Source organism: Microchirus variegatus (assembly GCF_963457635.1).
Source record: "Microchirus variegatus genome assembly, chromosome: 2".
Lineage (NCBI taxonomy): Eukaryota > Metazoa > Chordata > Actinopteri > Pleuronectiformes > Soleidae > Microchirus > Microchirus variegatus.
Genome location: NC_139803.1, coordinates 34,935,190 through 34,952,451, shown reverse-complemented (window position 1 = coordinate 34,952,451; position 17,262 = coordinate 34,935,190). Strand labels below are relative to the sequence as shown.

The window sequence follows — 17,262 nt, the reverse complement described above, 5'->3', positions numbered from 1 at the left end:
AAAGGACTCCAGTGCCCCAACAAGTGAGCAGCCCCGCCTCGCCGTGTTTTTCGGCAACTGTGCCCGGCGTCGTCTGATGGGAAAGTAATGGAGAGCAGTGACAACACAAACATGGACCGCAAAGTTGAACTCCATCAGTTGTCTCTTTTTTGACTATGACCATAAACTAGATAATGGATTGGAAAGAGCTGTAAGTACAACCATTGCAGCATTTTCTTACTGGTGCATGTTCAGTCAAAAAAATGTGCTTTTAGTTTGAAAATCACTCCACAGATACACATATACCAGATCCTCCTGAGCATTTAGACTAAATTGTGCAGGTAAACAGCTTCATTAGCATGAAGAAGGGGGTGTAAACAGGTGGACAAGCTGTTGTGTTGAAGAAATCCGATCTTCTCCTCGCCGCCTATTTTCCCTTGACTGATCACATATTTGGGAGACAGACGAGAGAGAGGGTGGGAGGGAGAGAGAGCGAGTGTGACAAGCAATTAATTTCCCTGTGTACATGTGGTTGTGTTGAAAAAGCAACCCCATATATTTTTTTCCCCCCTCACTTTCTGAAGAACACGTGCACCATTGTGCATCGAGAATTATATCTCAAGGTTACAAGCACAGCTTTGGGCTGTGAGACTGTTATAAATCACTACAGTAGTGCTTTGGTGACTTCTGATCGGTCTAATTTATCTCTTTGTTGTGAAAAGGTATAGAGATGGACTGAGGTGAGAGACAGAGACAGGATACATCTATCTTACGTAAATGTGTCTCTCATAAATGTACATACACACACATGGTCGCTCTCAGCCACGTGCACTCTGGTGTGGTTTCCCCTTTCTTTCTCCCCATCTCACATTCAGCTATTCCATCTAATTTTTCTCCCCCGTCACACGATCCGTCTCACATGCTATCACACATCGGCAGCTCCCTGGGGAGACCCCCTTCTCCTGTAGCCTTCTTGGACGCAATAATTATTCCATCAGTTGGCAGCGTGTTCCCCTGATTGTGCTCTTGGGCTGTCGCTGCAGGGGGGCGTGTGGTGGAGAGGGGACTGCTGAGGAGAGGAGGGGTTCAGGTTGTCACTCCAGGAAGCAGGGATGGGAGAGGAGGAGGAGGTGGAATTTTGGGCTGTAGCCCACCCATTCCTGTCCAGAGGAACCCAGTGCAGGACTAATGAGCTTGAACTGGCCTCTCAGGAAACTGCTAACCAGGACACAGATGGATCTGCTTTTGCTCTCTCTTTACATGCTCTACTTATTTCCCATTTCCTTAAATTCCTTGCTCTGCAAATTTCAAATCTTTTAATCGCACACTCCAATTTTCTTTTACTATATATGTGCCCCTTTTACCTTCATGTTGGCAATCACCTCTTTGCCTTTGCTGCATTTCTCTGAAATCACACTGCTTGAGTGAAGAAAAAAATTGAGTGCACTGAATGTCCTTGCAGTATTACTTTCTTCCACTGACCTTGAATTTCCAGCTGAGGTGCAGTGTTAGCTGATCCGGGGCCAATGCCATACCTGGAGCCACTCTGCCTCTGGCTAGATTCCCTGCAGGCCAGGCACATATTGGTTCTGCCCTTTCAGTGGCAGGGGTTTAGACAGAAGGGAGTGTCTGTCTGAATCGCTGTATTCTCTGTGTTGTCACTTGCTGCTGTGATGGTAGTGGATTGTAAATTAGAAAGCTGGATTCAGTTACAACAGAGGGATCTGTTAAGGGGTCTATGGAAGATACCATTAAAGTAGAAGAAAGAGATGGGTTTTTCCAGCCTACTTCCTCCTTATCTGTCGGTGCTGACTCATGTGAAAGGTCAAACCTCCACACGAACAGTAGATGCTTTGCTGTTACTTAACACAAGGGCATCCTAGAAGGCAGTGGTTCAGCAGCCATCAATTGATAAATACAAGATACGTTTGTGCACTTACTCTTAAAGCCTAAATGATGTCCCTGGCAGTCTTCTTTCTACTTCATTTTATGGATTTGTTTATTTGAAAAGGAATGAATTGGAAGTTGGAAGAAAAGCAACATTTAAAGTGCAAAATGCAGGGAGTGGTGGCGTATTTTAGTTCTCTTTGTTTGCTTTGGCTGACTCAAAGGAGCTCTATGACCTTTTATGTTGTCGTTTCAGTGTGTGTTCTAAAGGTGTTGCAGTGCACCCTTAAAAAGTACACAATTAAAATCAATGAGCTTTCGGTCAAGGAAAATACAACCTGAGCTGAAAGCAGTTTGCTTGTGCATGAACTCTCTGACTCGGTGGTTTTCATAGTTTGGCTTCAACCTTCCTGTGTTTTTTTTTTGTCTTCCAGGGCAGCTCAGAAGCTTAACCTGTCCTCGAAGCGGAAGAAGCACCAGCCCTCGCTGCTCCACTCTCAGGAGCCCTCCATCTACCCGACCAACTTCAGCGGCATCCTGCAGGTCTCGCCACCCCCCGCCCCACCATGCCTGCTTCGAGCCGTGTCCAAAGTGAAAGAGAATCCAGGGATGGGGAAGGTGAGAGCAACACATATAATAACTGCAAGTACAGATAATGCATATACAGTCTGTGCATTTAAGCCCCCACACATACAGATATGGACAGACCCGTATTTGTAGAGGAGAATGCAGAGTGGCGGCACACTGGCCCAGAGGCAGCGTGTCGTCTGGTACAGTCCGCACAGATGCAGTCAGATAAGCCTGCTGGAATGTCATGAATTCACTTGATTTATGAGACTCGCTTCCTCTGACGGAACACAGAAAGATGCTAAAAACTTTAGTTTTTATCAAATGCTGTAATGGCAGCATTTTTAATTCCATTTAAGGTAGCATGTGTGAAAGTTGGGAGTTGACAGCAAATAGGGCAGTCATTAAACAAAGCTGTATTCACACAACACTCTTCCTTTGTGGTTTATTGGGTATTGTTTGTCAGAGTGGCCATCCTGTATTTATAAAGCAGAAGTCCCCTAACAAGATTAGAACCCACCTGGACAGGAAGTGCTTGGTTCTGTTGCCAGGTATCCAGACGGTTGAAATTTTCCGACATGCTGTTAATCTCCCATTGACACACAGACTTCATAAAAAAACTGCTTATTAACAACTCTACTTAAGCCCACACCTGAGGTACACTGGGTATTTTTGCAGCTACTATTCCTTTGTAGCTTGTGTAAATCAGGATTTTTAATGTTGTCTATCAAGCCAGAGTTTCAGGTTTTGGGAGTGCTTTCTCTGCTTTTCTTGCCTCCATCCCTCCCTTATGGAATTAAATGTGCGGGTGATATTTCAGTAGTCTGCGTGCTTTTAGCTTTTCCTGTGTCTGTTTCATATTAAGTCATGTTATTAAATTCAATGCAACTTGGGTTAGTGTCTTGTTTCCATCAACTCGTATGTGGGTCCCTTTCACGTCTACCCCACTTTTGACCTAGAGTGAGTTCTTCAGGCATTCTGTCGGGTGGAGGGAGGAATGCTAAGCCACACTAATGGATTTTGTGGGGGATCACGGGGACAGGAAAACAGAGGCCATTAGCACACAAGTCTGAAGTGTGAAAAATACTGTAGCCAATCCTCCACCGCCTCCAGTATCTGATCTCTGCCAGCATAAATAAAAGTGAGACATATAGATCGCATGGTGGCCTTTGTCTGGTACACGGTCTCTGCAAATGTGCAAGCCCAGTTTTAAATATCATCGCAAATGTAATTTACTCAGCATATGCACATGTCAGTCAGGATAACAGCCCCCCTGTGGAGTACAAAGAGAGTTTGCACTTGGCCTTAGGAATCCAAGATAAATTCATTCACTGAAAGAAAAGAATTTCCAGTGACATGTCTCAGAGTGTGGGGGTTGAGAGCTGTAGCAATATTTATATACTAGTCAGGGGAAGAATAGACTTTTTTGTGTCGGGGTTAAGACAGTAGACAGTCCCCAGCTGAACAAAACAGTCATCTGTCAAAAAGAGAAGGGAGTTAGCTGTTTTAGGGTTAGGGTTTTCATTTCAATGCCCAAGGGGGCATCGTAGGTGCTTTTTCATAAGGCATTGAAATAGTTCAGGATTGAGTTCCCTATCACATGCACTGTAGGATATAGAAGCTGTTCTGTTTATCCAATGCTCGGTGTAACACTAAACACTTGGGGAGTTGACAGGCCTCTAAACACTGCTATACATATCCCAAGAGCCCATTATGTCTGCAGTCAGTTGCAGATATGTTTCCACTGCAGTTGTTTATATCTGGCCATCGTATTGTAAAGCAATATAGAGTTTTCAGACATTCAAAATAAGGTCATTGTAAAAGGAAGTGTCATATAGACACAACCACGCCCACACAACCGCACACAGTGCTGTTGTTTGTGCGGGATGCCATCATATAATACACAACCCGGCAGACTGACTTCACTCCTGGAAACACCGCAATGATTTCAGACATGAGCAGACCTGTCAGACATGTGCCCAATCAACACCTGGAGATATAAGCTGTTATCCTATTTAGTGCATGATGAACTGAACCCTGCAGAATGTGTTAAGACTGCGAGCTCACTCTATGAATGTTAAGTTCCAGAATTATAGGTTTAGGTAGTTTCTTAATGTGGAGCTGACAGTTTCCAGGCAATAGAGAGTAAGACGAGGAGAAGGAGGAAGAGTGAATAAGTAGGATATAGAGAAGGAGCCATATGCTCATACACTCCCATGCTGATGAGCTGCACCTGGTCCAAAGGAACAACCCACTGGAGGTATAATCCCGCCGCAGCATGGTGCTTCAAACACTTTAATGTTCCCCATTTTCTACGATGACTTTCAGTTTGCACTTAGCTGCTTTTCTGACACCGTTAGACACTGTGTTGACCCATTGAGTTCACCAGTTTCCATGGAAACCGGCAATGTCCATCAACTCTGACATGTGTGGACGTGATGCTAATGCACAAATGCTGAGCCTTGCTCTCAGTTTGGATCCTAACCTATATTCAGTATACCCATGGTGCATTCCTCCTCTCTCCTCTGTTAGTGTTCTGAGGCGACAAGTGCAGAATGTTAATGTTTTTCTCCTCTCTGCCTCCTCTACACCTGAGCATTTTTATTTCAACTCTTTTTTTGCCCGCTCTCAGCTGAGTCCATTTTCCACATTCATGTTATTATTATTGCTATTTTTTTTAAAACCTTTCTGTTTATCCTGTGACTTTTAAATCCAGGTGAAAGTGATGATGCGGATCTGTCCGTCTCTGGAGGCCGTGGACTCCTCGGAGTCTCAGTCTTTTTTGAAAGTGGACAGTAGGAAGAAGCAGCTGACTCTGTACGATCCTGCATCCAGCCCACACTCCAGTTCAGGACACAGGAGATCTGCCACTGTGGCCGTCCCAAAGATATTCGCCTTCGATGCTGTTTTTACCCAGGATGCCTCACAAGTAAGGACCAGTTTGTGTGTGTTTTGTGTGCTTGTTATGTAAGGTGTTGTTTGTGAGTTCAGTTTCTCAAGGACAAACAGACATGTTTATGCTGGCAGGGTGTGGCCAGAGGCTTAGAGACAAATGCCTGTCTTAGGTCAGAGGGCATTTGTACCAGTGTGGGCCTAACAGCTGGGCTCTTTAAAGCCCCCAGGGAATGATTTGAATTTACTCCAGTTATATCTAACCTCTCCTTTCATAGAACAGCTATATCTAACCCCAGCTCTCTGCAGCACACAGCAGGCATCAGAGGTCAGATAAATGTTTTCTTGTTGTGTCCTCAGCACAGCTTTAAACATATTTTTGAAAATTTGTCAGACGCTGCAAAATTTCAGAAATAACCTCATTTCCCCACGGTGCAGTAAGTTGTTCGTAATCGAGGGTGGAGAAGATTTTCAACACTATGTCGTACAGTGTTTCTCTCAGATCTTCTATCATGCCACCTACTTGGAGCAAGTATTTTCCTCCTGTAATGTGCTGATGGCTTAAGGTGGAATGTTGCTGCTGCAGAGCTGAGTCCATGCTGCTTAGATTGCACCACTGGGACAGCACTGTTGGTGGCTAACAGTAACAGCAAGCTGTTCTGCTGTTAGAGGCCTTGTTTGCCCCGTGATATATGGGAGAGGGTCTCCTCTCTCCTGCAGAAACTGTGCCCCAGAGGACCCATGCTGGAACTCACTGTAACACACACACACACACGCACAAACACACACAATCCAAGGTGATGAAAAAACTGAAAGCATTAATGTGATTCCGTGTATATTAGCTCACTGCGCTCAGGTGCACCTGTTGTACATTATTCCTTGGATGAGGCTGTAAATGGAATCTGTCTCTGTGTGTTTTTCACAGGCTGAGGTGTGCTCGGGGACAGTGGCCGAGGTCATCCAGTCGGTGGTGAACGGCGCAGACGGCTGCATCTTCTGCTTTGGCCAAGTGAAGCTCGGTAAGCTCATCCACTGGCGAGAGATTAGAGGAGAGCCTTTGTTAGCCAGGGACATCTCACATTGCTCTTTGTTAGCCACACTTGATTTCCACAATTGGCTTAGCGGTGCACTTGGGTGAGTCAAGGAATGGGATATTGCAGGCGAGCAATGGGTAGTGATGTGGTAGGGAGGGATAAAGTGCTGCATCCAGGCTTCAGGGCTCAGTGTATAATTAAAATCTCAGTAATTGGCTTGACCAGTGTTCTTGGGCTGAAGGGCTTGCTCTCTTCATGCTGCAGTTTCCGCTTGCTATAATTCTCCACAAAATGACTGCTTCTGGAAAGGGTCCTTTTATAAAACGTTTGACATTTATTTGGAACGTACTTGATATTACCTCCAAACCACATCAGCCATTATTAATTTTTTTTCCATCAGCAGTTGTTAAACACAATAACCCTTCATTGGAAAATATCCAATTTCAGCATCTATGCCTTTGTCAACATCCCGCCTATTCCAAACCACTTGATGAAAGAAGTAATTATTGTCTGAACACCCTGTATAGTGTGGCCAGCATTAGCTGGCTCCCAGATACAGAGCAGTACTTCCATTTTCATTCCTTTCTATTTTTCACACATCCTCAGGCAAGACATACACCATGATTGGCAAAGACAGCTCTACTCAGAACCTCGGCATTGTGCCCTGTGCCATTTCCTGGCTCTTCAAGCTCATCAATGAGCGCAAGGAGAAGACGGCGACGCGCTTCTCTGTTCGAGTGTCTGCAGTGGAAATCTTCGGCAAAGACGAGGAGCTGAAAGACTTGCTGTCTGATGTGTCAACTGGCAGCCTGCAGGAAGGCCAGTCCTCGGGTATTCACCTGAGAGAGGATCCCATCTGTGGCACTCAGGTTAGAAGCATTCCACCTCTCCACTTCTTCTTTTTTTCACTGATCCTATCGCTGTCCCTGCAGGTTATAAAGTATTAGGCTGTCTCAGTATTGATTGTTTCTGTATATGATCTCCCACTTACTCTCCCAAAGATGTTTGACTTTGTCTTGTGTGTGCATGTGTGTTATTTTTCTGCCAGGACTCTCACTCTATCTTGCCTGCCTCTAAAATCCCTTCTTTATTTTTCCATCAAAGCCATCTGAGGTATTGATGGCTTTTTTCTTACCTTTGTATTGACTCTCCTGTCAGCATCTATTACCCGGTGTGTTAGTGCGAGTCCTCTGCAGCACAATAGAAATATTGGGGGATGGTGGAAGACTGAAGGTTGGAACGGACTCACAGGTGTTGCTGACAGATGTTGTTTTTGGGAATCTACAGTATATGGACTCTGACTTCAAAGGCTCTGCTCTTCAGAGAAGCTCCTTCATGCAGTTCCTCTCAGCAGCCATGCGTGGGCTTCCTTCATGATGCCTCCCGTCGTCTCTCTTTTTATATATATATATACCCCCTCCTCTCATTCTGTATCTCACCATCACCATCATCACATCCAGTGCCCTTGCCTCCTGCTGCACCATTACTTTACCTAATCCTCCTCCCTGTGTGCGCATATCTGCAGTTTTAATTGCCCCCGAGACCCAATCTAATGGGCAAGAAATGTGTGCTGAGGTCCAATTAGCTGGATCCCTTCTCATTCTCGTACCTTTTCACATCTAGCCTTTTTCTCAAGCCCTGCGTGGTCCCCTATGCTCACCCTAACCCTGTCTTACTGTCTCTTCTCCCCCCCTCCAGCTCCAGAATCAGAGTGAGCTGCGTGCCCCGACAGCAGAGAAGGCTGCATTCTACCTGGACGCAGCCATCACTGCACGCAGCACCAGCCGACCGAATGCAGATGAGGAAGACCGACGCAACTCCCACATGCTGTTCACGCTGCACGTTTACCAATACCGTATGGAGAAGAGTGGCAAGGGCGGAAGTTAGTAGTTGCATTACCATATGTTCAATTCTCATCTAAGATTACAATCATATATATATAGTAATGTGCAGAACCATTAGATTTGTTGTTTTAGCTGTTGCTATTACGACCATATGAGGATAATTATTTCTATTTCACTTTACTGAAACACCTTTTTTGTTGTTTAGTATGTTTGATCAACCATTACACTTGAACAATAACACAGCGCTGTTCTTATACTTCACATGATCACAGAATTTGACAGAAAAACACAACAAAGCTGGTGGTGCCTGAAACTTTTGCACAGTACTGTATATAGTGTGAATCACTATTATATTTCCCATTTTCTATTATGGTTATGTAAAGGTGAGCTGTCATTCTTACTGAATGTGGAGGACAAATAATGTTATCCTAAGCAGCATATGAATGGAACACCAGACAAGTCCCTTATTTGCAATGTTTGTGGATGACTTTGGTCTCTTTGCGAAACAGAAATGTGTTACATGTATTATACTTTTGTCCGAATGAAATGCATATTTGAAGCCTCACTGACAAGAGTTTTTACCCTGTAATTTTAACAATGGCAGCCAACTCTAACTGCTCTGTATTCATAAGTTGGTGGTGGTGGTGGCGGTGACTGTATGTTTAGCTTCCTTGTTAGCGTGCCCTTGTTAAACACCTGGTGGGAGTTCATCACTCTGGCTGCAATTTAAATAGTTTCACTGTGGAAAGTTTACTCTCATAAATCAGACAGCGCTGACAGTCACCAGTCTTGTAGGCTTGAGCTGTGCCACTCCTGTCATTATGGCACTTTGTGCAAGGAACTGACTTCAAACAGGGAGTGTCAGCACTGTTCTCATCTGGTTATTCTACTGTTTTTTGGCACAGTGTCAGGCGGTCGGAGCAGGCTGCATCTCATCGACCTGGGAAGTTGTGAAAAGGTTCTGAGTAAAAGCAGAGACGGAGGGGGAGGCTTGTGTCTATCTCTGAACGCACTGGGAAATGTCATCATGGCTTTAACAAACGGAGCAAAACACGTACCTTACAGGTAAGTAAACCATTTAACAGTGTCTTTTAATTTCAGCTTCTGTGAAATAATTATTGTTCTCTTCTGCTGTGTGACCATCACTGATTTTATACTTTTTGATATATTGATATAATACCTTTTACTGGTGTTTTTATAAATTATCAGATGATATATCAATAATAAACCTTCAGGTATGAAAAGATTAATGACGTGTTGTGTGACGTTACCCGTGTACATGTAATGGCGAAGGCTAAAACTGAATTGCATGCAACAGAAATTGAAAAAAAGTGAAACTTTCCAAGTGGCAGTGGAAACGCAGGTCAGTCAAAATGCATTATGCAAATATGCTAGCATAGGTGCCAGATAATGATATCATTTTAAACTGTGTAGCTCAATCACTACACGGCTCAAACGGAGCATTTGGACAGGTTCTTCTCCCCATTGTGACATTTTTGTGTCAGACAAAGTGAACCCATCAATAGCTGCCTTCAGCACCAAGTGTCAGACCAACCCACCATCAAGCATCGATGTTGGTTTGGTTCCAGCGTGTGATTATCAGTTCAGACAATTCAAAAATGTCTCCTCCTGGACCCATATCAGCTACCTTTTGTTGTCATTTTCAATTTGTATTGTGCTGTTTACTAATAACAGTATGAATGCATTCTCTAGGGACAGCAAACTGACAATGCTGTTGAGGGAATCCCTTGGCAACATAAACTGCCGAACGACCATGATCGCCCACATTTCCGACTCCCCTGCCAACTATACGGACTCGCTCACCACCATCCAGCTGGCATCTCGAATCCACCGCATGAGAAAGAAGAAATCTAAGGTACACTGATGAACCGACAAAAGAATAATGTACGAAAATAAAGCGAGGGTGCAAAGGACATTGATGCAGATGGTTCATTTTTATAATTTACTATATTATTCTTTCTATACCTCGAAATAATGGCTTGTACAAGAGCTGTGCTGCATCTTACGTAATGATAAAGATGATATGCTAATGCAGTGATGTGTAACATTATTTTTAACGGTTCCTGTCATAGCAAATCTGTTTCTAATATGCATGTGAAAGTTTTATTACATTCATGTTATTTCATGCAGTGACTGAAGACTTTATATTTTTCTTGCTCCTATCATTTTTGTGCTATCAAGCAAATTCATCTGTGAACGCTTTTGCAAATGAAAGATTATTCGTGTGGTAACTCAAGTTCTTCTCAGCTCTTCAACACATAATCATGTAATCAATACTAATGCCTAAGGAAGTGTGTAATGCATTCCCTCGGATTAGGGAAATAATATATGCTCCACATAATTAGCTAGAATGACAGCATGTATTATTTCTGTATTGGTCCCTGGCATGATTACAATGCAGTCCACATTCATATTATTGACATTAATTTCTGTCTGATTATCGATGTGCACTTTTAACCTTAAGATAAATATCGACTGATAATTTCACGGCTCGATAACTCATTTTACAATGAAATTGTTAAAAAAAAAATGTCCCTGTAAATTATCACGGTTAATGACTGCGATTCTTTCATTAATATTTAGAGCAGATAGAATCACATAACTGTCATAGCTTAATGAATGTTTGAATACAGAAAGACTGAGGATTTCTCTAACTATGCTTTTCAGTATGCATCCAGTTCATCTGGAGGGGAGAGTTCCTGTGAGGAAGGGAGGATCCGTCGGCCACCACACCTCAGACCCTTCCATCCACGGACAGTAGCCCTGGACCCTGAGATGCCCTCCCTGCTAAGTGACCCAGACTACTCCTCCAGTAGTGAACAGTCCTGTGACACTGTCATTTATGTTGGGCCTGGTGGAACTGCAATCTCAGACAGAGAGCTCAGTGACAACGAAGGCCCACCTGCCTTTGTTCCCATCATCCCCTCTCTGAATAAGAAGAGGTCTGTAAGGGAGGGCCCTCTGGACAGAGACCAGTTTTTCAAATGTAACACATTTGCTGAGCTGCAGGAGAGGTTAGAGTGTATAGATGGCAGTGAAGAGCCCACTGCTTTTGTTGGCGAGGGCAAGCGAAGTGAGGCTAGTCCCAAGAGTGACAAATCAAAGGAGATCCAAGGCTGTGTTTCACCAAAAACTGTAGCAAATATCTCTTGCAACCAAGAGGGAACCTCACCCAAACAATCTCCAAAAGCTGTCGCCACGCCACCGTCCTGCAGTCCCAGCACAAAGTCTAAACTGGACAATGCAAAGATACCATGCATACTTGAAGAAAGCGCGACACCAGAGAGCGTCCAAAATGTATGCAGAACCAGTGCTGATGGTGAGAAGGCCTTGGTCTCTGAGAGCCAGGTTTGTACAAATAAATTAGCAAACCCTTCAGTATCAAACTCTGAGCCTGTGGTACGGGAGAAGGTTTACTTCAACAAGAAAGCCCTGCCAAAGCCGGCCCCGCCGCCCTCACAGCATGCAGATAATGAGGAAAGATCTAGCACCAGAATGCCACCTGTGGGGATGAGTCACCAAGCTGTGACAAGAAGGGATCCCTGCACTTCCCCCTTGTTCAGAGTTCCAATGGAGGTGTGTCAGGTCCGCTCTACGTTGAGGGAGAGGTGTCTGGATCGGGACATCCTCAGAGCTACTGTTACCTTGCAACAGCCCGTGGAGCTAAATGGAGAGGATGAACTGGTGTTCACTGTGGTGGAGGAGCTGTCTATTGGCAGCCTCATCGATACGGGACGTCCCTCCAGCATTATCAGCTTCAACAGTGACTGCTCCCTTCAGGCTCTGGCCTCTGGCTCCCGACCTGTCAGCATCATTAGCAGCATTAATGACGAATTTGATGCCTACACATCAGCTGTAGGAGGAATGGAGGGACATGTTGCAGTGGTCACACCCCTCCAGGAGGGAATGAAGGATTGTGTAGACAGCAGAGGTTCATCTATTAGCTCTTGGCTGAGTGACGTTAGTGTCTGCAACTTGGAGAATGAAGGGGCTCATTCTAATGATGTCTTCCTTCCTCACTCCAAACAGACGGGATCAGCTGCCACATTTTGCTTCGATTCCTTGGATATGTTCCATTGTGTATCTTCCTCTAGAGATGCCAAGAACTCCTTAAATGACAGTGGGTTTAGTTTTTCAGAACAAGACAGTGATAGTGCTGCCTCAAGCAAACTATCACTGACAAAGTGCCCCCCATCCCCAGAATCGGCCAAAGGCTCCCTCAAATTTACATCCAAAATAACAAAAGCTCATTCCCTGAGTTCCTCACAACTTCCACAGACCCCCAACATCGTCAATTCCAGTCTTCCCAGGAAGATTAAACCTACCTCATCCATCTCTCATAGTAGTAGCAGTAGCAGCAGCAACAGTAGAGAGCCTCCAAGACAAGAGACTAAACAGGAGGATCCATGGCAGCGCACTGACAACCACTCAGAACCTCAGCTTTCTGAATCCAGCAACACCAGCCGATTTGCCAGAAATCCCCCAAGTGGCATACCTTACAGCAAAACATCCAACAGCAGCAACAGTGTACCCCGTCCACCAAAGGCGCAGGGGTCTACCTCAGCTCAGAGGGTGGTCGATGGCTGCGAGAAATCAGCCAGTAAGAATCCTCCCAGCAGAATGCCTCAGCTAAGACGAGGTGCCACCACCCTGGGAACAGTGCCGGTCATCCATTCTACCACAGACTACAAGGGGACCCAAGATAGTATGACATCTACCACAAGCCTTAAATTCTCATCTCTGGGGAAAAACAACAAGGCCAACTCACAGAAAGCAAGTAACATCCCGAGACCTGGTTGCACCTCGCCTCCCCTCCCTCCAGTGAGGAAGTCCAGTCTTGATCATAAGACTAAGACCCTTTTTCCCCAAAGTGCCTTAAAGTCAGCATATGGGGAGACAGGAAGGGCCTCTGGACTAAGGGCAGCTGTATCAGAGGATGAGCTTGATATACGTCACAGAGCAGACTCTGTCAGTAACAAAACCTCCAGCCTCAACATAGCCAAAGTTACCTCCAGTCTCAAGGCTAGAGGGCCAAGAGGAGAGGCCGGCCACCATTACAGCAGCCAAATGTCACTGGAAAGGTGTGAAAGTCTGTCTTTATCGGGTTCCAGGACTGCACTCAGTCGGGAGAATAGTGGGACAAGTTTAGGAAGTAACAAATCCAGCAGGTCCATTCCAAGATTTGGTGTTCCAAATTCATCCAGTTCTCCTATAGCCACCTGTTTGTCATCCCCAGGTGGAGGAAGTACGAGCAAATCTGGACAGGTAAAAGCTTCTGTAAATCCTAGAGCAGTAGGAACAGTCAGTGGCAGTAAGGCACGTTCACTGTCAGCCAACAACGCAAAGGGCCTAAGCTCTTCCAACAAATCTTTGTCCACTCCCATGACCAGAAATACCAACGCTAACCTCCCTCCATCAGGACGGACATCAGCTCCTCGGACCCCTGCAGCTGTTAGTAATAAGCCAGCGAGAGGAACGATCATGGGCACAAAGCAGGCCATGAGGGCTGCCAACAGTCGTGTGAGCGAACTGGCAACGGGCAACATATCAGGCAAACACATGAGAGGTTCAGGCGATTCAGACAGCGGCAATGACAGTGGGGTGAACGCAAGTGACGACAAACCTCCCGCAGCCATGCTGCCGTCCCCGTACAGCAAAATCACGGCACCCAGGCGGCCTCAGCGCTACAGCAGCGGACACGGCAGCGACAACAGCAGCGTCCTAAGTGGGGAGCTGCCGCCAGCAATGGGCCGCACGGCTCTCTTCTACCATAGCGGTGGCAGCAGTGGATATGAGAGCATGATCCGTGACAGTGAAGCCACAGGAAGCGCTTCCTCTGCCCACGACTCCATGAGCGAGAGCGGTGTGTCGTCGTCGGGCAGAATACGAAGCTCCAAGTATCCCAAGAAGAGGGCAAATGGTAAGGTTTTGTGATTTTACAAATTGCAGTGCAGGTATAAATAATATACTCAAATATTAGGAATATATTCCCCTGATAATAACAGCGTATGCTGATGACTAGGCGGCAAAGCTTCTTTTGAGATTGTATTCACAATCAATGAATGCTGTCTCCTAGGAAACTATCCATGAAGGGTTTCTTACTTTATGAATCTATTCTTATTACATTCATGAATTTGTGTTTCATTGGGTTTTCTCTGTCCCTGAATCAGCAGTATATATTATTCATACATATTTTATATGGGGAAATAACAATGAATGTTTCAAACAAGATGACTTTGAACAGCGGTGATCAACTAAGACGAATTGAATTTGAGCGGCAAGAGCGGCAGTGACTAGGTTAAGGTTGTTTTTTTACTGTATATATCCATGTGAATTCATGTGTGTTCAACAAAAAAATTTGAATTTATTTGTGCAGTGAATATACAGAATGTTTACTCATGAATCCTTATAAATATGCAACTGCAAGTCCGGCTTGTGTAAAGCCTTGCATTACTTTACATCTCAGAGTGAGACTCATACATATTTACTCAGAGAGCCTGATAAATAGCACTGTACTGTATGTCACGCACGTAATTGGTACCTTTTATGAATGTGTGCATCGTATTCGCGGCTTTGTAGGTTTCCAGAGACGACGGCTGATCCCAGCACCCCTGCCAGACACCTCTTCGCTGGGGAAGAAGGCTAGCACAGCAGGTCAGTGGGTGGACCTGCCCCCTATGTCTGGACCACTGAAGGAGCCCTTTGAGATCAAGGTGTATGAGATTGATGATGTGGAAAGGCTTCAGAGGCGGCGTCATGAGGAAACCGCAGAGGTAAGGAGAAGAATATTTGTTAGACAGATGGAGAATCATGTCTTTGAAATGTGTTGAACAGCTTTATAGTTTAAACGGTCTAAAATAACTGTATCAGACTCATATCTGTATCTGCAGACACTCAAGTTTGTGATGTCAGAAAGTGGTGTCGTCCTATCCTTAGAGACTTGTTTTACACATAACGTAATGTCTGGCTCAAGATTCTGTCAATCATGTCGGTGTGTTTACATGCGTGACATTTGTGTCTTACACGCTCAAGACGTGCCACATCGACTTGTGTGTTGTGGGAATGTGTGCGCTCGTTCCTTCCCACTTTCTTTTTAAAGAACAAGACAGGAATAATACGTGTCAGATGTGTGACCCTCTGTCGGCTAAGAGGCAAATCCCAGAGTTAGAATGTCTGTATCTAATTCCCGGCGCTGGGTATTTTGACAGCGCTCAGCGGGAATGTCAATAGTTCGGGAGGCAATTACTGAGGAGGGTTAATTAGTTTGGGTATGAGTGATGACTCGACTTACTGCTGACGAGCGCGATGGTGATGTTGGTGGGGGGAGAGGAAGAATAGAAAAGAAGATGTATGAAAAGATTGGTGAGGGAATGTGTGATAGATTCAACGGCGCCCCAGCAGCACCCTCCCAAATCAACTCATCGGTAGCGCTCATTCCCAAATGCCTGATCGCTTTTTATAGCCGGCTCCTCTTCTGTGGATCATTAACTGCTCCCACAAGTTCAGCGCAGGCAGACAGGGATTTGTTAAGAGAAGATATTAAATCAACTGGATTGTGGTTAGATTAACTTTCAATTAGGAAAAAAGAAAGATTTTTTCCATCAGCCATCACTGCCTGAACACAGGTTAATTTATTTTCTCTGACTTTCCCTAAACTTGAAAATGACACACTCACATATGAGCATATCTGCTGTTCATATAATAATCTGTCTAACAGGTTTCTTTTCTCTACTCTTGTCTTTAGCAATCATTCCAAGATGTTGACAAGGTGAGCCAATATTTCTCTTTGACTTAGCTTTAATTATACGTGACATGGACTTTATTACACTTGTTGAATGACTACAATCAGAAGTCAGGAAGTGGCTCAAAGTGGTAATTGTTTGTCTTTCCTTGTCTGTCAGGGCCTGCTGTATTTCAACAGTAAGCTGAAAATACTGGAGAGAAGGCAACAGCAAGTGAGAGAACTAAGAGCAAAGCATGAGATGTTGTTGGAGGAGCTGGAAGACACAAAGGCCAGGTTGATGATGGACCCCAGCAAGTGGAACGGAGAGTGTAAGTAATTCCTGATGTAAAATCCTGATGTTTTTGTGTGCCAAATCATCTAACCACACTCTAATTTCACTTTATGACAGTTGAGGTGGACCAGAATTTGGATAAAGAATCTCTGGAGTACCTGGAGGCCCTGGCACAGGCCACAGAAGAGCTGGAATTCTGTGTCAACCTATGCAAGTCCCACGTCATGATGGTGACCTGCTTTGACATCAGCATGTCGACGCCTGGCATACAGGAGGGACTGCGTGAAGTGGAAGTCTGAGGACAAAAGAAAGTTGAGGGCAGAGAAACGAGCAAGTGAAGAAGGATGATAAACAAACGAAGCTGTCGGCTAAGAGTTATCACTGGAACGAAGAACAAACGGAGAAAAGATGAGAGTGGATCCTTGTGTGAAAACAGAGAACATCTTCACCACCGACTACAGTGCCTCGTTATCCAGGACATAGTTTTAAAGACAAAGGAATAAAAACGTGAGCACAAATGTTGTTGCCCGAATGGCAAAGGCAGAGGCCGTCACTTACTCAAGAGTCAACAACATGTGGAAGTGCCTTTTTTATTGTTTTATTTTGAGTCTTTATTTTTCATATGGTGCAGGTATCGTAAGCATACCGAAGCAAACCCCTGAACATATTGCTTTTATGAAAAAATATTTTATATTGCATTGTATAGTGTATTTATATGATTATGTGGTATGTACAAATATCTTTTTGAGAGAAAAAAAAAATAAAGATAAAAAAAGGAAAAAGCAATAAGCTAATGTTATTGCGCTCCCAGACTTTGCCTTTTTCTCTTGTTTCAAACCTCAGTCAGCATTTTATCCATCTTCATTCAGCCTCTTGCGCCTTATGTTAAAAATCTCTGGTTCTGTAATTTTCTAGATTTTTCACACTGGACTATGTTATCTCAACCAAGGACTGCATTTACTGTTGTCGCTCATCACCTGCCTGCTGCTCTCTAAAAAAAAAGCTCGCAGAGCTGAGTGAATG

General features: G+C 44.6%; 1 protein-coding gene across 1 annotated transcript in view; it reads left to right on the top strand.

Annotated features, from left to right (window-relative positions):
• Positions 1-16,784, top strand: part of kif26ab (kinesin family member 26Ab) — a gene marked incomplete at its 5' end in the record, with an annotated part of 66,450 nt that extends 49,666 nt beyond the window's left edge. Inside the window, 12 exons of the mRNA XM_083910597.1 lie at positions 2,301-2,484; positions 5,150-5,362; positions 6,251-6,344; positions 6,966-7,228; positions 8,058-8,241; positions 9,109-9,268; positions 9,917-10,079; positions 10,892-14,144; positions 14,804-14,997; positions 15,969-15,992; positions 16,126-16,276; positions 16,357-16,784. Coding sequence (XP_083766723.1) covers positions 2,301-2,484; positions 5,150-5,362; positions 6,251-6,344; positions 6,966-7,228; positions 8,058-8,241; positions 9,109-9,268; positions 9,917-10,079; positions 10,892-14,144; positions 14,804-14,997; positions 15,969-15,992; positions 16,126-16,276; positions 16,357-16,538 — 5,065 coding nt within the window. The 3' untranslated portion in view covers positions 16,539-16,784. The remainder of the gene's footprint in view (positions 1-2,300; positions 2,485-5,149; positions 5,363-6,250; positions 6,345-6,965; positions 7,229-8,057; positions 8,242-9,108; positions 9,269-9,916; positions 10,080-10,891; positions 14,145-14,803; positions 14,998-15,968; positions 15,993-16,125; positions 16,277-16,356) is intronic.
• Positions 16,785-17,262: the final 478 nt, after the last annotated feature.